This window comes from Strix aluco, chromosome 3 (assembly GCF_031877795.1).
Source record: "Strix aluco isolate bStrAlu1 chromosome 3, bStrAlu1.hap1, whole genome shotgun sequence".
NCBI classification, from domain to species: domain Eukaryota; kingdom Metazoa; phylum Chordata; class Aves; order Strigiformes; family Strigidae; genus Strix; species Strix aluco.
The window spans coordinates 15,143,663-15,170,983 of NC_133933.1; the positions used below are offsets into that span (position 1 = coordinate 15,143,663).

At 44.6% G+C, this 27,321-nt stretch overlaps 1 protein-coding gene across 3 annotated transcripts; it reads left to right on the forward strand.

Moving 5' to 3' along the window:
* Positions 1-6,710: 6,710 nt before the first annotated feature.
* SLC22A7 (solute carrier family 22 member 7) lies at positions 6,711-25,519 on the forward strand. 3 transcript variants are annotated; one of them, XM_074817443.1, is made up of 10 exons: positions 6,711-7,265; positions 9,102-9,205; positions 13,454-13,608; positions 15,040-15,208; positions 18,302-18,419; positions 22,524-22,633; positions 22,721-22,935; positions 23,439-23,547; positions 24,980-25,186; positions 25,373-25,519. In XM_074817443.1, the coding sequence occupies exons 1-10, from the start codon at positions 6,888-6,890 to the stop codon at positions 25,434-25,436; spliced, it is 1,629 nt and encodes a 542-aa protein (XP_074673544.1). In that variant the 5' UTR covers positions 6,711-6,887; the 3' UTR covers positions 25,437-25,519. The 3 variants fall into 3 exon arrangements, with proteins under 3 accessions (XP_074673544.1, XP_074673545.1, XP_074673546.1); XM_074817444.1 differs by having other exon boundaries at positions 13,538-13,608; XM_074817445.1 differs by lacking the exon at positions 24,980-25,186.
* The last annotated feature ends 1,802 nt before the right edge of the window (positions 25,520-27,321 follow it).

Genomic DNA, 27,321 nt, shown 5'->3' on the forward strand with positions numbered 1-27,321 from the left:
TATTCAGCTCCATGAATAAATAAAAAATAGCAACAAAAGAAAAGGCCCAGGCAGGAATAAGTGTGGCCACTAGCCAGTGACCGTGGTTAGGTATTAAAAATTATCTAAATATGGCTCAGATCACTGGTTAAGATAGTGTTTGTGAGGCATTAATGCTCCCAGGCAGCAGCAGGAGGAGATGGGGAGGACACGAAATTCAAATTCACTTTGTCCTAATTTCATGACTGTGGTTGGGACTGAAATACCTATTTGAAACATTTGAGTATGTGGTAACAACTACCATCATCACGGTCTAACATACCAAATGAGTGCTTTGTCTGAAATTTCAGATGATAAAAAACCTAGAGGGTAAGTATATCATTTGTGCCAGTCAATGTGACTTTCTGGAAGCTGGCAAAGTAACCCATGATAATCCAATTAAGGAGCAATGAGGAGCAGCAAAAAGCTTAGTCTCCTTTGGGTGCACCAGTCTCACAGCAGAAAACCATCAGCTCCTCTCAGCTTTAAAGAGCTGTGAAAAATTGGTGAGAGTGAAGAAAAGAATAAAAAAGAAGTGCTCCCTCGGAAACATGTTCCTATGATGACAGATTTTATTCTTTCTCCTATAGCCAAAAGAAAACACTGTTGACTTTAGTGCATAATCTAAATCCATAGAAAGAAACACTAGGATCTAAGAAGCTCCTTAAAGTCAGTGTCAGAAACAGGCAGACAAAAATTAAAGCTGAGCAGCATTAACTGGGAAATTGAGAAATATTTCAGAACTGCATGGACTGGCTGCCAGCAAAAGGGGTTGCCTGAGGGGCTTCATCACCCATCCCTGGATGGTGAAATGAGAGGTCCTCTGGAAGGTGTGTTTGTCAGCTGCAAGGTGCCGGGTGCAGTATTGGCTGAGACACTCTGCCTTTGTCAAGTGAGGAGGCAAGTGGAGAAAGAAACTAAAACAGGCTGCTCTTACTGGAACAGTTTCAGGAAATATGAAGACAGGTTTGTAGGAGGAGGTGATATCTTTTCTTGGACCATCTGATATAGCTGGAAAAAACAAAGAGGCTTTTGGGCACAGAGATCTTTCTTCTGCAGACCTGATGCAGCCACCTTGAGATATTTCAAGACAAGAAAAGCCCCAGTGCAAACAAGGCAAGCCACAGAAGTGCCTCAGTGCTGTAGGGGAAGCCTGCACTGCAAAGAAATGCAGCTTCTGCTTGTTAGTCCTGGCCTTGCCTTCATCTACCCTCTAATGACGGCCTCTCAAAGTGGGGCTCTGGAGTCAGCTAGACCCAAGGACCACTGATGTGAGAAAGACTCCTTCAAGCCTGTAGCTTCAAGGAAGCTGCTAAAATGTGTCTGGTTGCAGAAAGTACCTAGAGACCAACAGACACTTACAGCATCCACACAAGTTTCATCACTTACAAAACAGCTCAAAGACAAAGAAAATAATGCAATTGAATCCAGCTGTTTAAATTCACTAATTCATATTTAAAACACAATGAGGTAAAGACTCAGATTTAAAATAACAGGCTAAACTAGTCCAAAACCTTTTGGTATAATGTTCATAGGCTCATAGAATAATTAAGGCTGGAAGAGACCTTGGGAGATCTCTAGTCTAAGCCCCTGCTCAGAGCAGGGTCAGTGCTGGGGTCTCACCAGTTGCTCAGTAGACTGCAGGGAGGCTGCACCCCTCCAAGGCTGGGGTGGAGATGCAGAGCACAACAGTGGCTAAGGACTTCATCCTACATTGAAAGCAAACCAACCAAGCCACCCAGTCAGGGCCTGTCACACAGCTGCCCATGGGGGATGCTGGCTGAAATGGAGCCATCACTGCAGACCCAGACGTGGCATCACCATGAGTGCTGTAAATGCATGGACTGACAAGGCCGAGGCAGGTTTGTCTCTGCTGTCAAGAGGCCACCAAGATCTAATTTCAGCCACAAATGGCCAAAAAAAAGGCCCAGCTGCATGAGGTGCAGACCAAAACTCCCCTCGGGTAAGGGTGATTATAGGAAGGAGTCCAGAAAGAGCTGCTGTTGGTGAGCACGTCTGTGACGGATATGCTGGGCATGGTACAGGCAGCTCACAATCTTCCCTGCTCAGCCACCACCTCTGCAACCCCAGTGACTGCTTAACGAGACATCTTGGGAGCTGGAGGACACCAAGCTGGTGAGGGCAGGAAGAACATTTTGGAACAGCCAACATTGGCAAGGAAGGGCCACATGGTGGCTTGCACCGAAGAGCTCCCCACAGCCACATTCCCTGACTCTCTCTCAATGCCACATGCAGGACAAATGGACAGGCAGATCAACAAGGGGTGCAAAGTTTTAATGCTGGCTCAGAAAATGCGGTGAAAAAAGAAATGAATTAAGGATATATATATATGCCTATATAAAAACATGAACTGCATGTCAGTAATTACATACATGACATTACATGCCATTACCCTCAGCAACTACATACTTGACAATACAACCTGTCTGCAGGCATATAAAATTACCTAAAAATAAAATCATGTTGGAATTTTAACCCAAAGCATAGATGTAAATTGAAAGCTGTTAATAAGCATCCAATCTGGGACAATGCATCTAATAGAAGTCACAAAAACTGCATCCTCAGGCAAGGAATAGGTTGGAGGCAAGAAGACCATCTGGAAAGTAATACTAGATAAATACCTTGTTCCTACACCTTTTCCCAGGCTTCTTGCTAGTGTTGGAGATGGAGTACTGGGTGAGTTTCTCATGGATTCAAGGGGTCAAAGCCAGAGTCAGTCCCTGCATTGCTGAAACTGCAAAGTGCAGAGGATCCCTACTAAAACACAGGGCAGAAAAATCAAAACTGAAGTTTTGGTTACCCAAGATAGGAGCTAGGGGAAGCTTAGCTTTCAATGAGAAAGTTGGTGGAAGGAAGGTAATTAGGGGAGAAAGGTGATCAGTGCAAGAAGGCAAAGCAGTTCCAGTGCTGGAGGTCTGGTGTTGTATGGTGAAGGCAGCTCCCCTGGACACTCCACAGCTTTTCATTACTCCTTTTGGGGAGGAACCCATTGGGAATGGCCTGGGAGGGGGAGGGAGGGTAGGACAGAGCTGTGGAGCTGCTGGGACACGATGACCACACAGCCATGTGGGCAGAGAAACACTGGCAGAGCGAGTGTTAGATCTCACTTCAACCACTCAGTAATTACCTACAAATTACTGTCTGCATCCAGTCTCCCTGTCTCCCCCTTCACTGGAAGAAAGTTTGTGACTGTGTGTACTTCCACTCCCACACCTTTATTGTCTGCACAGGCTTTCCAGCCAGTGCTAAAGCCTGCTCCCAGCTCCCCAGGCAGCACTGCATGAATTTTGGTGTAAAACCCTGGCCCTTCAATTCAGATAGCGTGTCAGGGTCTCAAAGGCACCTGCCACCCATGCACCTTCTCCTTGTGGCCCAGGACCTCCTTTAAGCTCAGACCTGGATCTCACATCCCTGTCTGAGCTGCCTTAGATGTGTCCCTGTGTCCTGCCCTGGCTGCTGCATGGACCTTGGACCTGCCTTGTAGCCTTGTCTCCTATCCCATCTGCTCCAGACTGGGCTTCCTGGGAGGGACCCTGGTCCCAGTTCACCCTCTCGCTGTGTCTGGGGCTGTTGATGGACCCTGTCCCCTCTTTGGCTCTACTGGCCATGTTGAGATCCCATGGGAGTGTGCCCGGTTGGGGAGGGCATGGCCAGCGCTGGAGACCCTCCATCTCCTGGCTCATCCCCTCCTTGTGCTGCTCTCTGAGTCAGTGGGTGTGTGTCTTGAACTCCCCAGCAATGTTTTACTTCACACAGCATTATCCTCTGCAACTGACAGTGATTTAATCAATGGTATCTCACCCCAGAAAATATTTGATCCTGCCTGGACTTCCCATTCCTGCTGTATCTTTCTTTCCCTGGCTGAAGGAGTAGTTTGGGTTTGCCCTACCCTCAGTAAAATGCAGCCTAGTAACTTGGGCTAAATCTCTGCCCTGCTACAGTTTTTCAACAGCACTGGTGAGAGGAAAATGTAAAGAAAATAGTTCCATAAGATGATCATAGGAAGGGGCATAAGACAGGTCTGCAGGGTCTGGCTAGGGAGCAGACAGGATGCGAGTGCTGGCTGTGGACCCATGATCACATGTGGCAGAAGATGTGGAAGTGATTCACGCTGTTTCACATTAAAGCAGGATTAATGCTTTTATTTCTGATAGGTAACAAAAAGCTTTGACAAGAACCAGTTTACTTACAAAATAGTTGTCATTTGTTTGTGTAGCAGAGTAAAATGGCTGTGCACAAAACAGCTGCAAGTAATGGAAAGTATAGGAGTCTTGTTAATGTGGCACCAAGTCAGAATGGCATAAAGTCACTTTCTTCTAACACCAAAGATCTTCAGGAGCCCCAGGACCTCTTTGTTGGCTGCTCCTCTGCTTTTTCCAGCTGAGCTACAAAATCTGGTGCACTCTTGTCCTGCCAAGAGCATTTGGACACACCGTTGCAGTATGGTGCACCTTAGATTGATACTGCAGGCATCCTCATCTGACTTTGGCTAACTTTGTAGGACCTCACTGTCCAAACTGCCTTTGCAAATAATAGAAAAAATGGAGAGTCCCTTTGTGTGGCACATCTTCCTGCAGACATCCCGGCCTGCAATGAGCTGCAGTTAGATGGGGATACCTCTGCCCTCTGTGAGCAAGGTTAGTCTAGCTCATTGGCTCTGATGGACACATATTTTCATGGCAGTCAGGTATAACTTGGAGGGGAGGAAGGATTTCAGAAGCTGCAGCTTTCCCATAGGAGAAAAATAAACACCAACTTGCAACAACCGATCAGCTACTCTGCAGTGGTTGAGATACCCATGGGGTGGCTCTAATTGCTAAAGGAGCATATCAGCTCCCTCTCTACTTTCACCATCCAGCCCATTACAGCTCCACACAAGGTGTTATGAAATTACTGCTGGAAACAGAAAAGCCAGCATGTTAGTGACTGACTCATTTAATAATCTTCCCTCTCGATGAGTAGTTGGCATCCCAACAAGGAGAAGAAAGAAAGATTGAAGAAGAAAAATGTACACATGTGAAGTAAAAAATAAACTCTTCTTTGCAACTTTATACGTGAAAGCAGCAGTAGAGGAGTCTGTCCACTCGCACTGCTGCCAGGCAAGTCCAAGCTGTTTGAGTCAGGTCCTGGGTCTAATTAACGAAGTGGTAGGGCATAGTCAGTCACAGCATTTGTGCACATGGTGGTCATTAACTAAATCTGGTGACTGGTTAAATGAACACATTTAGGTTAGAGAAATACAGCAATCGACTGATGCACATTCTAAGCAATTGCAGCAAGAACAGCAGAGCCCCAGGAGTTGCAGAGCAATGACCCATAACCTCATTTCTGATGGGGAGGCCAGAGCTGCTTTGGAGTTGAAATATGCAACAGCATATCAATGAGAGTTTCTGTTCCTTGCTCTTAGAAGACCAGTGATGAAGAAAAGAAATTTGTCCCTTAGTTCAAATTCAGCTTAAACTGTAACCCTGGAGGCACAGGGCTGTCAGATGTCCCCGCTTCACTCCTGTATGCTTCCTTCATACTCGTCCCAACATGAGCACTGAAATGGTTCATAGCAAAGACTGGGGCAGTGTATTAGTTGAAACATGGACGACCAGGAATGCTGCTGAAAAGAGCAATTTTTCTGCTCCCTGCCACCCTGGGATCAAAGCTTTTGCCCAGCAGCTGTGTGTTACAGAACTGCGTATTACACACCTTTGATGACCAGCCACCTTTAAGCCTCTCAGATGAACCATCCATTCTTGTTCTGCAGTGGCTTCGGCTCAATAAAGAGCTCATTTTCTTGGTTAAGAGCATAAGAAGAGTGGAAATTCACATTAAAGACCCAGCTCTTCCAGAAAACCGCTCCCTGAATCAGGCAGTGGAAGAACCATGGTGCAAGGCCCATGCAGTGGTGGCAGCAGTACCTGTGGCCCTGTCAGGGGCTGCACACTCACTCCTTTAGCTGTCACATCAGTCCCCAGGACACATCAGCATGTGGCTGTGACCTTGCAGGAGTATGTCATGGCCCCTCACATGGCAAGCACAGCCTCTCTGCATGCCAGCATTTGCAGCTCTCATCACCTCCTTGCATGTGTCCTGTGAAAGTGCTTTCCCAGGTGGAGAAAGGGACTTTGTGGGAAACATTTTCACTTTTTCCATCATTTGGAGGACACTGGTGATCAGGTAGCCCTCAACCTGCAGCCCATCCTTTCTTCCCAGAGTGCTCACCTCTCTGCATCCATCTAGAGACTCATTGCTCTCCTCTTCTCTTCTGGGCACCCTCTCACCCTCTCCATACTCCCTGCTCCCAGATCATGACTTGAAACAAGCTGTACTAAAAAACACTGATGCACAGCAACCAGGCTTTGGTGCCCCTGGGCATCCCTACGCAGTGGGTCACCTCTGCTTCCCTGGCGGCCTGTTTTATGATCCAACTGGGCTGACTGGTGATCAGCTCACAGTAAACAGAGTTTGTTGCTGTGCCTGAAATGCTGCATGGTACCCCCATACTAGAAATGACAGTGCTTTCGTGGCACTCTTCCCACAGCCTCCTTTCCTAATGTGGATCTCCCTCTCAAAAACCGCAACAGGAGAAAAGAACTCTAAAAAGGGAAGGTGCCTTGTGCTGAGTCCACTTGAAATGGATGTGTTATGTGCACACAGGATAATTTCTTTGGCGCTGCCCCAGATGGAGAGTTTCACTGTGACTTTTGACAACATTTCAGCAAGGTCTCAAAGTCCAACAAAGTGGCTGTATGAAAAGCTATGGGAAGTGGAGCTCCAAGGACAGAGACCGCTTTTCAAGCTCATATTGCTGCTCCTTGGTATTCAGGTGCTCTGAATGAGCAAACTCCATAGAAAAGATGAAATTTGAAGATCTCTTGCTGGAAATTGGTGGCTTTGGCAGATTCCAGATTTTTATTTTGTTTATCCTCTGTCTCCCAAGAATCAACCTTCCCATGCATTTCCTGCTGCACAATTTTCTTGCTGCTACCCCCTCTCATCACTGTGCAATTCCACACCAAGAGGCATTTGTGAACCTCACCATGGAGGAAGTTCTGCTCATCAGCATCCCCCAGGAGCCCGATGGCACTTACAGCTCCTGTGAGATGTTCTCACAGCCTCAGTTTCACCTGCTGCTCAATTCCTCTCTGCAACCAGAAAACAACTCCATCATCCAGCACTGCCAGCACGGATGGGTCTATGATCACTCGCAGTTCACCTCCACCATCTCCACCCAGGTAATGCCTGGCCTGTGATCTAGCCAAAAATTAAATTAGCTCAGTGTTTTGGGGAGCAGATGGAGAAGTGTTTGCTGGCTGCACAGAGTCAGAGGGGAATCTTTACATTCTAACCAGTGGAAATTACTTGTTTAGAGAAGATTTCCTAGGATGGGGAAGCTCTCTGAACCTCTGACTTAGAAGCGAACATTTTTTTAAATTATTATTATTACTATTATTATTACAAGCATCTTGCTTAGATTGATAGAAGCCAACATTTCTCGTTATAAGCATCTTAATTTCGCCAGGTGACACAGATTGAAAGAGGGGGATGGGGGGAAGACACACATATAAGATTTTCTCTGTTTAGACCACATGGTATTTGCACAGCATTACACCCTGTCAGGATTTTATATGAGCCCATGACTTGCTTTCTCAATTTTCCAAACAATTCACAACTTCTACTCCCTTGACCACCCCTCCTCACTGATCTCTGGCTTCCCCCTCTTCTCCCCAAAATCATGCTGTGTCTCTTCTCTTACCACCAGTGTCTCTTGCTTTCAAGCCAAATGTGCTCTCCAAGGGCCTCCTGCTGAGACACAGCATGCTGGCCACCCATAACCTTGAGCTTGCCCAAGGTCCCTGCCCATCAAACATTAACCAACTGCCTTCTGAAATACTTTGCTAAGGCTAACAGGGATACCTCTGGGCTAACAGGTGGCCCAAAGCACAGGAGTCTTAGAAAGGGAAAAATTTGGTCAGACAAAAGGGGCATGGTTGGGTTTGAAATTACAGCAGCTGACTCTCTCAGTGAGAGCAGGGTCAAGTCTTAACCTAGAGCTGGTGTCTCTTCCTCACCACCCAATCAACCCTGGTTTTGGCAGGCACAGAGATGAGAGTCAGATGTGCACCAGGTCTGTACCTGATTTCTGCACTGTTTCAGGAAGAAATGTGTAAAGCACTCTTGAGGGAAGAGGCAGGGGAGGTGCTTTGCAGCACGGATGCTGAGCATGGAACCTCATGATGCTGCACCCATGGGACATGTTCAAGGGGCCAGGGCTTTCTCTGGAGTCATCTGTTCTTGCAGAAAGAAAGGCTGCTCAAGGTCTGGCTGGCCTTGTCAGAGAGGCTGCAAGGCTGGGTTGATGATTAAATTAAGTTTTGCCAAGTCTGCACATATAGAAAATTAACTCTGCAGCTTGGGCACAGCATTCTGTAATGATTAACAACATTTGCACCTCCAAGAAAGTAAAATGATGCTCATTAACTTAGGAACAATGTCTAGACCAATTTATCAGTAAGAAATCAGTAAGTTAGCATCAGGAGCAAGTATTTTGTCTGACTCCCCCTCTGCTCTCCTCCTTCCCTGCACAGAAAACTTCGAAGGAAACTAGTCAGGGCAACAGTAACTGGATGTCAACACAACATTCCCTAATGAAGGTGGAGGCACATCTTAAGTTCACCACAGTGCAGCACCCTGCAAACACCCATCTCACCAGGGCAATCCCAGGAGCATGACTGAAGGAACCCGAACAGGTTGAGAGCAGCTTGGTATCACAGGGGTCAGGAAATGAAAAAGGTGATCTCACCCTGGAAAGCTTTCTGATGCCCAACAAGTGTCCACAGAGAGGCTGTCACAGTGGGGAGAGATAAGTGGGAGGCCTCTGAATTTTGTAAGATGCAGGTTTACATTTTTTCAGGACTCCAGCACTGTTCTATGTGCAGTTTAGTGCAGGATTCTACCCCTCAATCAGATTCAGCTGATACAAATTGCAAGACACGATGGCTGACCATCAGAGGGAAGGGTTGTGAAAAGGCAACTTGGGCACTAAGTGTCATTTTGGCCTTGTGTTTCAGTGGGACCTCGTGTGTGAGCAGCGCGGACTGAACCAGGCAACTGCAACCTTCTTCTTCATTGGCGTTACAGTGGGGGCTGTGATATTTGGATACCTTTCAGACAGGTTTGATGCCTTTCAGGCTGTTGCTCCAGGGCTTCAGTTTCATGATGAGTACTTCACAAATCTGTGACCTGCAAAAGGCAATCAGAGGGGCAGAGAAAGGAGAAAGCACAATCATAAAGGGAGAATCCAGCTTCTCACTTGAAAATTGGATTAAAGTGATACTGGGAAGCAATGCAGGGGCTAAATACTCCTTGGAACAGCCAGTTAGCAGCCCACCAGAGAAGCAGCTCTGGCCTTGGTTAGGAGGAAGATGCACTGCAGCAATGACTACAACACTGTGGTCAGCATTGCTGCAGGAACAGCAAAAACTGAAAAAAATCCAGTGTCTGTGAGACTAGTTTCAGAAAGGATAACTGTCTGAAAAAGGAGAAAGTTGACTAAAACAAAAACAAACCAAGAAACTAAAAGATTTAACTCCTTACAAGTTATATGGAAATTGGTTAAGGACACCCAAGTGAGGGGCTCAGCGCAAATGCATGCCATAGCTGGAAAAAAAAAAGTAACCAGAAAGCAAAAACTGACCGTGTCATTACTAGAAAAGCAGGGTAAGGGAGATTAGTAGAAGCAGGGAGACATTACTCAAGGAAGAGCTGAGGCAATGAGGAAAACAGGAACAAATCTGCTCTCTCTGGTTAAATGTTAGAAAGTGATAATGTAAACCTGAATAATATCGGAGTAATAACCTAGAAAGGGCATCAATTAAGAAATTAAATATTTTTGCAAACAGCAGAACCAGGAAACCTACGGGAGAATAAGTAGCGCAGGCATGCAATCAAGATGTGCACTGTGTGCTATTCATTATTTAATGTCTGAGTTTCCTGCACAGGAAACTGCTTCCTGATTTCCTTCCTCTGAGACCAAACGAGCATTAGTGTACAGCAGGGTACAAAATCACTGCATAGCAGAGGGAAACCACCTTCACAGTATGAAGCACCCAGAGACTTAGTGCTGAAGATGGGGATTTTTACATCCGTATCTTTGCATAGGAGTATATCAGTATACTTTTACAAAGACCCAAGACACCTGGCTGCTCTTCAAGCTGTGTCTTTTAGCTTTGATCTAAAATGGTTTTATAGCACAGTTGGAGGGACAGAAATTCAGAATCATGAAAAGGAGCAGGACAAAATAAGGCAGAAGAGAAGGTCTCTGCTAGAGCAAAACAAAAAAGAATTTGTTTTTCAAATGGATTGTGAGAGGGAAGAGTCAGTAGAAGATCAAGGTGTAAAAGGAGCATCTGGAAATGAAAAGGCTGTAGTGTGAGACATAAATGAGTTTGTGCTCACAGTGGGAGAACCTGCAGGTGTTGGAGCTGGAGCTTTGAAATAAGCTGATAGAAGGCATAGAGAAATACACCAGGTGAATGCCAGCAGCCTGCCAGGAGCAGGAGTGGTCATCCTAGAGCCCTACAGGACCTTTGGGATGAAAAATCTGAAACACTGTTGGCTTTGTGTGACCACCACAGCAGAGGGCTGGGAAGGTACTGTGTATCAAATCAGTTTTAAACTGGTTTCCAAAAAAGATCTCAGGAACTACATTCCAGGCAGCCTGACATCTATCTGTACCAGGCAAATTAGTAGAAACTCTTCTGAAAGATTGAGTCAGTAGCCGCATGGGTAAAGATGACATACTGGTGAAGAATCAGCAGGGTTTTTGCAAAAGATTCATGCCTTACAAACATACTGGATTTCTTTGAATGCACTAACAGGCATGTGAACAGGGAGATACCATCTACATGGATTTCAAGAAGTTTCCTTACCAAAGGTTCCTAAAGAAACTAAGCTGCCCTAGGATAAGAAGGAAGGTCTCTGCATGACTAAATAATTGATTAAAAGCCAGGAAGGAAGAGGGAGATGTAAGTATTCAGTTGTGACAATGGAGGGAGACCTGTGGGGACCTGTGCTTGGATTTGTGTACTTTTCAGCACATTTATAAATTATCTGGAAAAGGAGCAAGTGGGGAGGTGATGCTGAGTGACCAGGCTAGTAGAGATGAGATCTGAGTGTGAAGAACTGCAGAAGGAGCTTAAAGAGCTCTGTGACTGGATGAGAGCATCAGAAGACAAAATTTCAGGGTAGGTTAATCTAAAATAAAGAGACAAACAATTCTAACTTCTCATTTAAAATTGAGGCCTCTGAGCTGACCATAGCTACTCAGGAGCAAGACTCTGGGATTATGACAGACAGCTCTAACATCAGTAACGTCCACTCAGCAATGTGTAGTGGCTGGGTAAGTGAGTAAAAAATTAAGAATCATTACGAAAGCAATATAAAATTAAAGAGAATATCACTGCAGTGACATGTAAATGCATGGTGGCCCCACATCTTGAATATTGTGTGCAGTTTTGATTTCCCTTCACCCTCCTTCCTCATCTCAAAGGGATACAGAAGAAATGAAGGAGAAGAGGTCCCACTTCTTTGTGCTAACAGTAATGCAGAGATTTCATCTCTAGTGCTCCAGGGTGAAAACCATCTGGTCCTGGCATTCTGCTACAGTTCAGGTTTTGTTCTAAGCCTCTGCAGATATCTGGATTTGAGAACATCTCTACTGACAAATTTTACCCTGGTAAACCCTCAAACAACCTTCACTGTGAACATATATATGCCAAAAAATTTAAATATATATATATATATTTTGTTTCTGTTATCGTCTGCTCTTTTCCAAACACTCCTTTTGTACCTTGTCCTTGTACTGAATTGGCTGCATGATGCTTTGGCAGACTTCCAGATTGGGTGTTTATGAAAACAGCTTTTTTATTAATTTTTATACTTGTGCAGTTTGCTACTTTTATTTTATTTTCTACATTTAATCTTTCAGGGGTTGTGCTTTCCTACCTCTCCCCTTGAAGACAATTTTAACAGCATTATTTCTAGCAGCCTCCCTGTAGCCTGCAGTTCAATCCTGCCAGCTTGCCTCTGGTTTCCCTAGCAGGTGGCATGCATTTGCTGAGAGAGACTAGTAATGGGTCCATAAATAGCTGCCTTGTGCCCTGCAGGAAATCTTATGGTTTTATATCCTTCTTACTGTATTGTCAAGAAAAATTTCACTTAAAAAAAATGTATCTTCTTTCTTAGGCAGTTACCCTACTGGAAACTGGATCCAGCCCTCGTGTTTCTAGGTGTTTGCTGCTCCAACCCAGGGACATTACGATCACTTTTGCGAACTGGCTCTGCTTAAATTTCAAAGCAGATCCAGCAAACTGCCTGGGCTCAAGCCACAAGTTGTTTTTTCTCCAAGTAGATTCATTAACTAGCTGCTGCATTAAGTCATTTATGATCATTTTTAGGAATGTTATTGTGGCATTATGTCCAAGCACATCACTTTTTCCCCTGGCGCAATTGTGCTTGCCACCATCCTTCTCAGGTGGCCACTAAGAGAGCCCTAATGCCAGAATCAGACCTATAGACTAAACATTACCTGTTGACAGGCTTCATTTACTGCTCCAGCTTGAACCTAACCTTTCATCACACGCAGTGCTGATGTTCATGAGAAGTCTGATGCCTTGTGCTCCATTTTGATTTTCATAGGTTGTGTAGAAATAGACACATATTTCTCTGCGTGTGTGTGTGTATATGTATACATGCGCATTTGTATGTATTTAATTATCTGTATTTCTCCACACTCTCCACACAGGACTCTGCATGAGGGGTAAAATGGTCCTACAACTTCCAAAACCCTTGGGGAATGACCTCCTAGCAGATTTCTCATAGACCTCTTAAGACATCAGGGCTATTTGCACATGTGGGCTGAAAAGTGGATTCCTTTTATTTTCCTTTGGGATCCTTGTTTTTCTTCCAAGAATCAGGGTGAAAGTGTCATGGTTCTCTCTCCTCCTCAGCAGTGGCAGTGGCTAGTCCCAAGTGAGCCATGGGAGACGGACATGCTGAGCCAGGCATGGGACAGTCATTGGAGGGAGCAGGGTGTGCCAGCAGCATGGAATTTCAAGCAGACATCACTGCTTTTGTTGATGGTGTTGAACAGAGGAGCCCGCTATATTTTGATCAGTGCTGCTCTTTCCATTGGAGTGCCTCAGGCCTGATGCTCACAGGGCAGGCTGGCCCTCTGAATGGGATTGCACCACTGTGGCACCGGCTATATCCAGAGCCATTTCCTCCTCTCTGGGGTCTTGCATCTTGCGCTCTTGGCAGAGCAGGCAATATTTTCATTTTCCTTCTCAAGTCTCTGCTTGCCCCATTTCACCCCTACTCCTGGGACAGGTTTCCAGCTGCTGTAACCCTGTGCTTGTGGCAGGTTTGGACGGAAAGCCATGCTCCTGGTATCGCTTGTGTTCTCTGTCATATTTGGGATGCTGAGTGCTGCCTCCATCTCCTACAGCATGCTGGCCATCACGCGGACCCTCACCGGGGTGGCCCTGAGTGGCATCTCCCTTATTATATTGCCATTCGGTAAGTATGTGGGCGTTTGTGGGTGCCTGCTTGTACAGGGGCACTTCTGACAGGCAGTGGGTGGGTATGTACTTGTCTACCAGACAGGGCAGAGCTAGTAGGAACGAGAGTTTGGAAATCATTATGTGTACAATTTCACTACAGGCAGCCAAAAGAACACCTCTTTTGGAAGGATCCAAGAATTAAAATTTTCTGTTAGTCTAATTAATGCTTTAACAGTCTACTCAAAATACAAACAAGTACTTCTGTTGCAACATTAACACTTGCAATCCATGCTACCCAATTCCTGTTAAAGATCATCAGTAGTACAGTAAGAGCCACAGACCAAAGTGTCTGCCCCTTTCCTCTGATACTGAGTTCTCACCCTTCAAACACCCTGTTAAGACAATTCATCAGTGTTGCCATGTCCTCAGCAGGAGGAGGATGGTGTGCCATCCATAGGGTGTTTCTACCTCCCCAGTCTTGAGTTTGCTCACAATTTTCATAAGTTCCCAATTTGTATTTTTAGAAAGAGTGGGGGCAAAGAACCACCAAAAAAAAAAATCACGCAGAGCTAGGCAAAGCTGAAGCTGAAAAATTTAGGTAATTATAATAAAAACGAGCTCCAACTTCAGGGCACCCAACAAAGCACTGGATGATTATAGATACAGTTGGGACATACTAGGCAAGACTCATTGTACCCAAGAGCAAGTTACAGGTGCAGCAAAAATTTCCAGGATTTTTGCAGACACAGCCAAAATCAAGCTAAAATAGCTTCAATACTGGAAAAGTCCACAGAAGACCTGACAAATCCCAAGGCCTGCTATGTATTTTTATTGTTATATATGTTGATGCCTGCAAGGCAAAGTAGAGCTTGGGAGGGACATTTCTGATTGTTAGAGGCTGTAGCAAGATGTCCAGATCTTTGGAGGAAAATTGGCTTTTAGTTCACACACACAAACAAGGAGACCACCATCTGTTCTGACTTTACATGTGCATTAGTATATACTTTGGGTAGATTCCACATGAACAACAATTCATCTTAATATATTTCTTTCATCTGGAATAATGAATGGGCAGAGAAATGGGAAACTGTGCAGGCAAGAAAAAGGGAAAAAGGGAAAAAAATTATCTGTTTAATGAAGAAGACCGGTTAAATGCTATTGAATGGAATTTTTAAAAAGTATCACTTAAGATGTTTTTAGCACTGTTTCTTACTATATGTCCAGTATTTCTTCTTTTAAGACTTTATTTTAGTGGCTTACAACTTTTCAAGAGGTTAAGCATTGTGGATGAATGTTTTAAATGTGCCAGATGTCAGCCACACAGTGGAACTCTCCTGGAGGAGACAACCAGGGACACTACCTCACTTTGACCTTGTTAAAAAGCCCTGCAGAGCCCTCCCTGGAGAAGTCCCGTGTGTCCCAGCTGAACGCTGCCTCCTTCTTGCAGGAATGGAGTGGGTGGACATACAGCACCGCACCTTCTCTGGGATCCTGACTAGCATTTTCTGGAGCATCGGGAACATGCTGCTGGCCATGGTAGCGTACTTGGTGCGGGAATGGCACTGGTTATTAGTAGCTGTAACAGGACCTTGTCTTCTGAGCATTGTCTGCCTGTGGTGAGTGCAGTGACCTGCAGCCAGATGGCTGGTGGGGATGGGAGTGGGCTGTGATTTGCCTCCTTCTGGTCTGTCAGCATGGCAAATGTTGCAACACTGATCCTAGGACTGGCTCCAGCATCCCAAAGAGGAGCAGGACTTGTCTGTGTCCTGCACTCGGATTGCCCAGTCGTGGCATCTCTTAAAAACTGGAGTGGCCTGGGTTTCATATCTCCTCACCTTCAACAAGGCCAGGAGTCAAGGTTGCACCACAGCTTTGGGGACAAGGAGGATGCAGGACTGGGGCTGAGGCCAGGCATTTGGGGGACAGGTTGCAGCGCAGATGAGAAGGATTTGATGCTGCAAGCACTGTCAGACATGGCTCAGAGCAAGCAAAGAGATCCCAATAGAGGGAGGCAGGGCCAGGCTAGATCCCTGGCTTTAATCCCTGGTAGACTCAAGATAAATAATTTATCTATCCGCTGTCCCCACCTCATTGGGGAGGATACCTCTGGTACCAATTTTTCCATATAAGCCAATGACATCTGCAGGCTAGGTCAGGTGCATTTATATCTGCACTTCCTATGGCCTTTATCAGCTGTGTAACCAACCTCATTGGTCAAACACATCTGCTTTCTGCGGACTATTTCCTTCCTGTAGCCTTATTTAAGAAATACCTGACATCTCTTAAGCCTTAAAATGAGAGTTGGTTCATTTAATCAAAGAAACTAATTTTCCTTCTTTTTTTCATGTAGTAACACCAACTAGAATACAGGGTCAATTCACTGATACTGTGACTGTAATGTGAAGTGTATTGGATCCACTTATTCGATGATCCGAAACAGTCCTTTGAATAAGCAGGTCCATTTCCTGGCTGGACAGAAGTCCTGTGTTGAAATAAGCAAGCAGGTATTCCTACAACTGCCACACTGAAAACATTCAGAAATGGGTTCTGTGTCACCTTCACCTTAGAGTGGTTGTGTAGTTCCTCTTGGACACTGGTGTAATGCTGGACCACACTGCAGAAATCACAGATGTGTCTCTCAGGATGATGGGGATCTCTAGCTGGAAACCATGCAGAATAAACTCTGATTGTTAGAAACATGGGCCCCAAAATTATATGCATAATCGCTGAGCAGAAAGAATGATATCCAAATGCTGAAGTGCCTTTCAGCTGCCATTAAAGAGGCTTCTAGAGACTGTGGTTTGCTTGCTCACTATGTCTGTCCATCAGCATGAAGCAGTAGATTAAATAGCTGCACAGATCTAGCAGAAAAATCTCAAATACTACTTATGAAAAATGGGATATAAACTGATGCTGTTGTTAATCAATGGCTCAACAAAGATGTATTGTTTCACTGGTGATGAGGGTTTTCTGGCAGAGTAACATCTGTTATTTCACTGATCAAGTCTAACACAACTAAAGTATGTGTTCTGCTGACTTTTTTAGTTTGAGTTGTTTTGCTCTTTCTCTAGGACAACCAGCCATAAAAATTTGACTCCTGGGAAGTGCTGAAATTCACAGATACATTTGGACCCACCCTTTCCATGATAGCTGATTTTTTTTTTTCTTGTGTGTTAATGCCTTTTATGGAGATTAGTTCTCCAACAAATTATACAGTAGTCTGATCAAAATTCAAGAACCCAAGAGGTCAGTGATTGTTGGATAATTAAAAGTCCCTGAATTATGGAATCAAAATCTAATTTAGCACACTCTGTAGATATTGTTGACACAATGTCAGAACTCAGTTGAGACATTAAACAATGAAGAGACATAATATTATACTCTGGAGATGGTGGCAATGACTGCAAAATGCCATCTTTCACTCTTTTTATTTCCCAAGGTGCATTGGGTTATAAGTTTATGGGAAGGAGTTGAAAACTTTCCAGAAGACCAGTTCTGCAAATGTTTTTGCTCTACGCATCCTTTTCAGCTTGAATAATGACAGCAGTTGTTCATTAGTTTTTTTGTAACCTGATTTAGGGCACATTAATCACCAACAGCTTACAGGGAACTGGTCTCAGACCGCTCCAGTGGGAGACTCCAGTGAGAGATTTCTGACAACTGTGTGACCTCAGTAGACCTCATACCCACATACTTCTTCAAGGTTGTAAGTCTTCCCACTAACTGCACAGGATGCTCACCTAGAAGTCTACATGAGAACAGCAGATTCTGTTTTCTGTTTCTCTCAGGGGACAGATTTGGGTAGCAGGAAGTAGGTGTTGGCTGCTCTAGCAGAATGTAGCCACTGTGGGATATTTCCAATATCTTCTGGACCCTGACCACTACGTGGACCAACAAAACACCATGTACTATCTAGGCCATGATGGGCTGCACTGTGGCCTGGGAAGCTCCAGGCCAAACAGGGTGATGTACCCATGAATTGCAACCAGATACAAGATAAGAGAGAAGTCCAAGAAGAGGGAGTTGCAGATGCTAGTTTATGACAAGTGCTGGATCTTTTGCTGGAACAGACAGAAAAATAAGAGTCACAGGACTCCCACTATACACAGGTCTGCTAAGCAGACCTCTCAGAGTTGCTAATTAGCTCTACAGCAGTACAGCATTCCTTGTCGCTCAATGACTAGCATGGATACTTCACTGGGGGCCGCAGCTGCAATGACTTTGACCCCAGTTGACTGTCTTGTGCAGCAGTCTTTGATTATTGTGAAAAACACATAATTTTAACAATTAACAAAGTAAATATAGAGCCCACTAAATCCTTTCTACATAGTAATTTTTTATATCCTACATTTTCAAATTTTAAAGAATCCCAAAAAGCATGAATCTGTAAATATAAGCTCTCTGGGGACAATTGTAATTGATGAGAGGTTGAAACTTCAACCAGCTCAGAAAATTTAAGCTTTGATCAAAGATCACGATTAAAATTTTGGCTAGACATACTTCAATTAGCAGACTGTACTCCTTTAAGGGTAGAACAGCATGTATATGTAACAAGGTTGTCCTGTTACTCTTACACACCAAAGTTGCTATTTTAGCTGAGGTTGAAGCTTCATAGAGAAGACCCCCCCCCTCTTTTTGGCTAGGGCCATGTATGTGGGGTGGAAAACATGGAGCTCCAACAGGAACACTGTCTTCTGTCCTCACACCAGGTGGGTCCCAGAGTCTGCCCGGTGGCTCATAGCCAATGGCAAAGTGAAACAAGCTCAGAGGCATCTGCTTCAATGTGCAAGAATGAACGGAAGGAAAGACTTCACTGTCTCAGCAGAGGTGAGAAACTGAAGATCTAGACACATGCTCTTCCTCTCCCATTTTCTATCTCTCTGTTTTACTCTATTTGATACCTGAAGCAATGCTCAGCCTGCAGTGTGATCTGTGGGGCACTGTGGTCCACAAGATGCCATGCTCCATTTTACTCTAAAAGCAGCTACATCCACTCCTAAAAATAAAGCAGCAGCTCAGCTCCCATAAAACCAGATATCCCCTTCAACAGGTGGAGTGTCTTTCCATTAGTTATTGCCATGACAAGAAGCCTCAATGCACTGGACACTGGACTAAGTATGCAGCGAGACAGAAGCACAGCCTGAAAAAATAAGACAAAAGCATCATTCCCAAAACAGAGAGGAGACTGTGCAGGTGCATGAGCAATTTGTACAGCTTAGCGCTTGCCTTCTTGGTTGCCACTGTATTTGCCAAGTGTTGGTACAGTGCCAGCAGAAAGCAGACACACATTAATACCATTTAATTAACATATTTTTTCTCATATTGCACTTGAGACACTGCATGTAGTGTTATCCAAAAACACAAAACCTAATCCACCTTAGGCTGCATTTAGTGTACATGTGAAACTGGAAGATTGTCAGCCATAGTGCCCCAGTGATGAATGTAGGTGTAAAGAACATTCAGCACAATCAACTTTTCCCCTGGCTAAAGCTCTGCTCTCACAAGTCAGTCATGGCTCTGCCAGCAGTTTTAAAGGAACGTGGCAAGGGTGAGGTGTTGGGCAAAGTAGGCATGCACCCACTGCTTTGAATCCATTTTTGCTTGACCCCAGAGGTGTAAAGGATAGGGCGAAGATGCTCAGCTAGATGACTGAATAAATAAAGGGGAAGAAGAACCCTCAAAAGTAGCCACCTATCCTCAACTCCAAAGCTGAAGGTAGGAGACTGATCTGGAGATCTTCATCTTGTGCTGATCTTAAAAATGTATTTTTGCAGTCACTCACAAAAGTCAAGACCTTTTTCCATTATGTTTTTTAAAGACACACTGTTGGGTCCAGGGGACAGTGATAAGCTCAAGTGATGCCCCAGTTCTAAGCAGGACTCAAAGGTCAGGCAGAAGCTGGTCTCTCCCTTTGGAGAAACACCAGAGCACAGTCAGGGTTGACAACATTTCACAGCCAGGCTTGGATGGCTGCACATCTGTCACCTCTGGCTAATTTGGTCCACATGATTTGTCTTGACCTTCTCAAGAGCAGCAAAGCTCAGCTGTGAAATCCAGTGGGTACAGAAGTCTGTGGCTCATTAAACATTGATCTCTTCTTTAGTGTCCACTGGTTTTCCTCTTACCAAAAGAGGAAAATAGGAAACCCTTGGCACCAGCACATGAGCCTTGTGCTTTGCTGTCACAGTCCATCTGCATCTCCGTGTGCACCCAATGCTCCTGAATCAACACCACTTTCTTATCCTGGCCAGCATGGCATTTTTTAAAAGCAGTTTCTTCACATCTGTTGAAGAGGTGATTAGCCCTTTTGATTTATGACAGAAAAGTGGTGTTTAATCATGTGAGGAAGTTTACAGGTTGTGGCAGACAGGAGTGGAGTGTGACTCTTCCTTGCTTTTAATCAAGTCAGTAGTTCTGACTAAATATCTAAAAATAACAAGTTATAACCTGTTTCATTCATCCCTGGCTGACGACTTCATATTTCAGAGTGCAGTGTTTCACGAGGAAGGGCATGAGCTTGCACCCTCATATCATTCTTAGGGTTAGGACATGTAGCTAAGGCTTCCCCCCTATCACAGCCTTGCACCAAGTCACACCATTCTGTGACCACTGGCCCACAACCAAGAAAAGCTTGCAGTTGTGACACCTTGCTGGATTCATGAGGTTTGTAAGGATATACTTGTTTTTTCTTGTCAATATCCAAGCATGGACTTGCCTGATTCGAGTTTGCTTATTAACTTGACCATGCACCAGTGTGTTTTGATGACTTACTAAGGTAACAACTGATTTTCCTTAGTTTCAGAAGACTTTGATTTTGAAAGACATATAATCTCCAGATAATTGCACAGCACATTACTGACATACTCTCAGGTTTAATAGCATTGTCTTTCAGAACTGATTAAGGAACTTCTCAGTATTAAATTCTTTTTTCAGTATGAAAAGCTTTGCCACTCATCCAAAACCTGCAAAGAATAGTATGCAATTAGAAATAAAATCTTAGCTCTTCCCTAATGAAATGTGATGTTACTTATAGCTATCCTCTTCCCTTTCCTAACACTTTCTTTCATTTTATACAATTCTTTTAACCAGAGAGCTCTCTGAGCTGGCATTTCTCTTTTATTAGATATTTCTGCAAGCCCTCCGCCCCCATAATTGAATGGTCTTAATTGTAGGTGATGCTGTAGGCCTGCAGATTCCCTCATTCTCTCACCCTCCTCCCTCCCCAGCCTTCACTGAATGATGTGCATTTTAAGCTTCTTGGGGCTTTCGCTGTGCTGGCTCTCCCAGTTGTCCTTCCACATCCCAAGAAATCTGAGTAACAATACATACTGAAAGATGTTTTCCATGTTGATGTCTTTTGTTACCCATTTTAATAGCAAATCCTGCAACTTAGAGAGAGGACAGACTGCCATCAGGGTAACTTAAATCTCATATTTAAATTCTCAGCACTGTAGAAGTAGTCGCTTATCAGCGCTATGATTCATCTCATGCATTTGGATGAAAAGACTTATTATTTGTCTGTGAAAAAGGTAAAAATAATTTTTAAAAGGTAAAAGTTTAAAAAATATATAACTTACTTGCCACACTGCAGCACTAATAAAAGTTACCAGATCCAGAGATGGGTGTTCAGAAATAAAAGAAAAATGTGGGCTCAACAAACCACTAGATAATGTGGGAAAGGATCATCAAGAAGCTAAACAGACAGACACCATGTCTGGTTCCGAAAGTCCCTTGAATGGCTGGAGGAAGTGACATTTGTAGGGGAATATCTCTACATGCTTGCCCGGCTCTTCTGTAGGCTCCACTGCAGGATGCAGTCAGAGACAAGGCACTGGAGAAGATGATCCTCTGGTTCAAGATGCTGCAGGCCCTCTTTATTCATCCAAGTTTTAGGTTCCCTGTGCAGCTCTGTGGCTGGGATTAAGCGTTTATGTAAAAGCTTTGGCCAAGGCTTTGCTTTCTCTGGAGCAGATATTGATTTGAGAGTACATGTAACTAGTTAACCAGACTCTCTCCTCAAGGTTTCCTGTGATTCATAACCTAATCAATTTTTACTGTCCTACCCTGCATTTGCTGATGATTTTGGGACATGATGAAGCAAGGCTGTCCTGAGAGGAATTCACCTCTCCCATCATCACTGTCTGCAGTCTCCTTTACAGTCTGCAGTCTAACAAAGAGCCGAAGGAGGCTAGCACACAGTTCTGACCAAATGTACTTGTTTGCTCTAGGATAAAATGACTCCATCACTTCCACTGGAGATCTCCATTAACTACACACTGAGCCTATGGCAACTAGCTTAGGTATAGCTGCCTGCATTGCAGACCTGTAGCTGTGTGAATCTCTTGCATCAGCCAGTGAGTAGAACTTACCAACTCTCCTGATACTTTCCCCTAATTCAATTTCTGAAAGACTGTGAATAAGCAGTCTCTTCTTCCTTACATGCAGAACTTCTCAGTGCCTGACTTTTTTATATATTCTGTATTTATATAAACAGATATATAAATAGTCACACTCTATATAAATGCACTCATGAGAATAAAGCATGGAACTCACTGTTAGCTCCTGCCTGATACCTGACACAACACCAGGCAACTATGCAGGGAAGAGTCTGGAACTGGCCAACGCTGACTTTGCTAACACCATGATCTGCCATTTTTCTGCAACCCTTTCTGCCACATGGGGTGTATAGGTAAGAGGGGAGAAGGGGCCATGGGAAGAAAGAGGTCTAAAATGGTAGGCAATCTATAAAGTTGTAGGAAGACACACCACTGATAATATACGCCCAGAGAATTTTTCTGCAATGGGAATGTATGGAAAATGTGAGGTGGAGCTGGAGCTGGGAAGGGCACAGGCCCCAGCCTGTCTAGGGTTTAATGTCTGGATCCTAAATGTACAGAAGCTGAGCTATTTCCTTCTTTCCACCTCTCCCAGGCTCTCAGAAGGATGTCAACAAACAAAAAGCCAGGACAGAGTTACTCCTACATCAGCTTGTTCAGGACACCAGTCCTGCGGAAGATCTCTCTGTGTTCTGGGGCTGTGTGGTAAGTAGCGTCACTTCACACAGGGGATTTGTCCTGCAGTTCCCCAGCTAGACTTCCCTAATCCCCATCTCCACACATTCCTTGCAGGTTTGGTGTTGCCTTCTCTTATTATGGCATGAGCATGAACCTAACTGGCTTTGGGCTTAACATGTATCTCTCCCAGTTTGTCTTTGGCATCATTGAGATTCCAGCCAAGATGATCATGTATGTGCTGGTGAATCGAGTTGGACGACGACAGAGTCAGGCATGGGCACTCATCCTGACTGGACTATCCATAGGAGCCAACGTCATCATTCCCAAGAGTGAGACACTCTTCTGCAATATGCAATACTTGCTAAAGGGGAGGTTTCCATTTTGTGCAGTGTTAGAGAAGGAGAACCATAGATTTTGCCCATAGGCAATTCTGTATGGAGATATCATCCTTCTACAATAGCAACTGTGAGACAAGTTTGATAATGTGGGCTAGCCCTAATATCTGGTAGCATCTGGTAGATGGTCTCCAGTCACTGTGAAGTGGCTAGTAAGGATCCAGTGATGGTGAGGTGAAGTGCCTATCTTTATTATAGACATTATCCAATTGGAAATGTTGAGACCTGTCCTTTCACCAGTTCAGCTCCCACTTGGGCTAATAGTTACCACACTTACTGATCCAGACTTTGGAGGCAGTAGCTCCAGGGTTATGAAGCTCTGTGGTTTATCTGTAGGAGCACTGAACCTTCTTCCTTCTTGTACCTGAGGCCACAAGAACTTCTTCCTAGAGGATGCTCTTTGACCATTGTCATAAATGTCTTTTCTTTCATCCTAGCCTTCACCTCCTTGCGCCCTGTAGTAGCCATTATGGGCAAAGGTTTCTCAGAAGCTGCATTCACTACCGTCTTCTTGTACACCTCTGAGCTCTACCCCACCATACTGAGGTAAGAGATGCCACCTGCCTGAGTGCACAACCAGAGCCTCAGTGGGATGTCACCCTCAGGTCTTCGACATCAGCACAGCAGGATGTGCTGTTGGCTAAAGTGCAGGACTGATGCCTTGTCTCTAGAAGTAGTAGGTTCTAGGGATTAAACATACTCACAAAGGGGCAGAAAGCTACCCTTTTTTTACCTGGGTTATGTGTGGTTAGGTTATGTTGATAGGGAGATGTATTGAAAGGTCAAGAGTGTTCTCTGTGAGAAGAACTCCATAAGACATCTGTGCTTAGTAAAGTCTTAGTCCCCTGTGATAATCTGCCAATAACTGTTCAAAGACCCTAAGAATAATAATTTGAAATATCAAGTTTTATAAGGGACACGTATTACCACATTTGACAGTCTTCTGGACATCAGATGATATTAAAGCAGAGATTAACTAGCCTTTCAGGAGGAAAAACAGAGCTTATTTGAAATATCTGGATAATGGTGACATAAAACCAGATTTAGCATCACCATAATTTGGGATATAGCTGAGACTGGTGGAGGGAATCACCTCACAACAGGGTTTCTGTCAAAGTCTGAAAAATCCCTCATGGATTACAGCAGGCCTTATGGATTACTTGACCTCTGTCCCTCCCTGCCCAGAGTACTCTCCTCTGCCATTTAGTCCTTTAACTTTCACTGGTCTCTTGCATGTGGGGAATGATGCATATTTAAACCAAAGTGGGCACACTGATCTGCTACTTTTCTTCTCAGACTGGTTTGTATTTTTATGTGCTCAAAGACATTGACAAAGACAAAAATGTTTTTTCCTTCTGCAGTACTTACTCTGCATATGCACAAGTAGGTCCTGGGATCCTTGTTGTCAGTGTGAAATGCCACCCATCTCCTGAAAATTAGTAAGCGGAATAGGTCCCAGGTCTTATTTTTGGTCTCCCCTCCAAACTCTCCTGGGCTTATAGCTACAGCAGGACCAAAGGTTCTCACAGGTATCTCTAGTTCATGCCCCCTGCCTAGAAGTACCTGGGAGACAGAGGGACTTAGGTTTGCTCTCAGAAAATCAGAGGACTTACTAGGGGATGAGTAGAAAATGCACTCAGGGTTTTAGACTTTTAAAGTGGAAACAACTTTAGAGCAGATATTTTTAGTGTGGAACTGCAGCTTCTTTCTCATAATAGACATAAATTTATTTCTCACAGCAGCTACAGTTGCTCTCTGGGAAATACTGTCATTGTAGGAAGACACAAAGAAAGAAAAAAAAGCAACCTAGAGAAAACCTGGTAGGGGAAAAACCTGGGGGGGAAAATAGCCTCAGCACTTATAAAAAAAAGGGGGGGAGAGGCAGAGGGTCTGCACTTTTTCCCAAGGTCTGATATGAAAGAAGTACCCATCTCTTTCTCACGGTGGTCTGCACCACCGCGGTTCCCTACCTTTCCAGGCAGAATGGGATGGGGTACACCTCCTTTGTCGCACGCCTCGGCGGGGCTTTGGCCCCACTTGTGTTTCTGCTGGATGAGGTGTGGAGGTCTCTGCCCGAGGTGACGTACTGTGGTGTAGCAGTGTGCTGCGGCTCAGTGGCCTTTCTGCTCCCGGAGACGCTCAACATGCGCCTGCCTGAGGGCATCGAGGACATCGAGAAGGCACAGTGAGTCAGCTCCATCCTGCCTTGCACATGGAGTCTGCTGAGAGAGGCGAGGGACATCCCTCTCTGCCACCTATAATTCCCCATCTGTGGGTGGCAGCAGATGAAGGGACAGCCCAGTGGGGATTGGGGTTGTCAGGCTTCCTGCTCCTCTGCCCACCAGCCCAAATGCACCTTCTTTTCTTCCAGAGTGAAAGGACCTCCACAAATCAGTGCTCGCAAGGGTGTGCCACTACAGTCTCTGCTGAAGTGAGGGACTCCATGGGACAGCCACTATGTAGGACTGCAAAACTGAGTCATGCTCTGATCTGTCAATAAAAGACCCTTTGCTGTTCACCTAGTCTCTCTCTGGAGGGAAGTGGGGCTGAGGATACTGGAGGAAGGAGGCAGATCATAAAAGCAACTGGAGGGAACTAACCCACTCTGTAATGTGGCCAGGAGCAAGAATCCAGAGGTCTAACAGGGTCCTTGTTGGACTAGCATCACCTTTCAGATCACTGCACAGACATCCAGAAACTACCATCCATTGGTTTACATACCACAAGAAACACAATGCATCAATAAAAAATACCGAGTGTGAGTCGTACAAAACCAAATAATCTCAAATAAATATAACTGTATGGTGGATAAACCATAAATTGTAGCTACAGATACTTCTTGAATTTGGAAATGGTCTGGGCATTTTTCACACTGAGGCTCAAAGCCAGCAAAAAGCACATGCAGGAATCTCACTGAGAATGGGACAACTACAAGCATTTGCCCCACACACACAAAGAAGAAAAAAAGCTTTTGCAGATTATTTAAATCTAGTGTGCATGCAATAAGTACTCCTTAAGCTAAAAAAAACAAAAACAAAAACAAAAAAAACCTTGCTACAGGAACCTTTGCACAGAATGTTGGGTAATTCATTACTGGACTTCATTCTGCTAACATGCTGATCTTAAATTTACAGAATGCCTTTGCCTCTTGCACTTACTTCTGCAAACAACAGAGATGAGCCACCAAATTACCTATACATTTGGAGTCTTGACAAACAGCACCTTCCTAAACTGGGAAGAGGGAACAGCCTCAGCATTTGAGTCACAGGCTCAGCATGGTTCCCTGGGCTGTGAGGTGTTTTAACCTAGCCACGAACAGCCCTGTGAGGATAACACAAACTGAGGATGCATCTGACAGCGGGTGGAGAGGCCCGTCCAATCCCAGGTCAGAGAGCGCCTCCTAGTAGAAATAAGATGCCTGGCAAAATTTTATACATTATCTTTTTGCTTTAAGGCAGCAGAAGGAAAGCAAACTCCCCAGAACCGCCCTAAGGCTGAGACAATTTTGGGTATTATTTCTGTCATAAAGATTGGGTCAAATAACCTGCCAAATCCCTGGGAAAAATAGCATCTCCTGTGCTATCAGCAGCAGACCACAACAAATAATCAGCTAGCCGCAACACACTAACAGTAAAAATAGAGCATAATATACCTTCAAAAGTGCCATATGCAGAGCACTTGTTTGGGGCACCTTTTCAGGACTTCCCCCTACCTACAGGAAATATGTGGTGGTGCACAATACCCCAAGGTATTTGTGCCATGCGGCAGCATGCAAACTGTGCCAAAGAGCAGAAGTCTCTGGATTTGGACAAGCCTGGTATCTCTCACTAGTTCACATTCAGTAATTGCAGGAGTTTCCACATCTTCTCTGTATGCCTGCAAGTATACTTGTAAATTATACATATATTATACTTGTATTGCCGTCATCAGTTTCTGGCCTGGGAACAGTACAGCCTCACTTATTTTGGCCATCCTGCTAGCTGCCATCTAAGAGTTGGAAAGGACATTTTTCCTTTGCTGGCAGAGGAGCCTGAGCAGGTTAATGCTGCAGCACTTCCTCCAGAGCCATCCAGGACAGGGGGCAAGACAAGCTGTGAAATTCACTTTGCCACAACCCAGCAAGTGCCAGTCAAGGAAAACTTTCAATGAAGAAGGTAAAATTTCACTCCAGAGCAAGAGAAACATGAGATTTAATATTCTGACTTCCTCCCCATCTCTTTAGTCTTGTCAAAAGGACAGCAGATGGGATCCCAAATTAATGGGGTCGAGGGTTGACAATTCCCATTCCAACTCTGTCCATGCAGTAGCGTACTCACAGGG

Coding starts and splice junctions, on each gene's coding strand:
- SLC22A7 (XM_074817443.1), top strand. CDS start 6,888: ATGAAATTTGAAGATCTCTTGCTGGAAATTGGTGGCTTTGGCAGATTC. Junction 7,266..9,101: donor CCTCCACCATCTCCACCCAG/GTAATGCCTGGC, acceptor CTTGTGTTTCAG/TGGGACCTCGTGTGTGAGCA. Junction 13,609..15,039: donor CCTTATTATATTGCCATTCG/GTAAGTATGTGG, acceptor TCCTTCTTGCAG/GAATGGAGTGGGTGGACATA.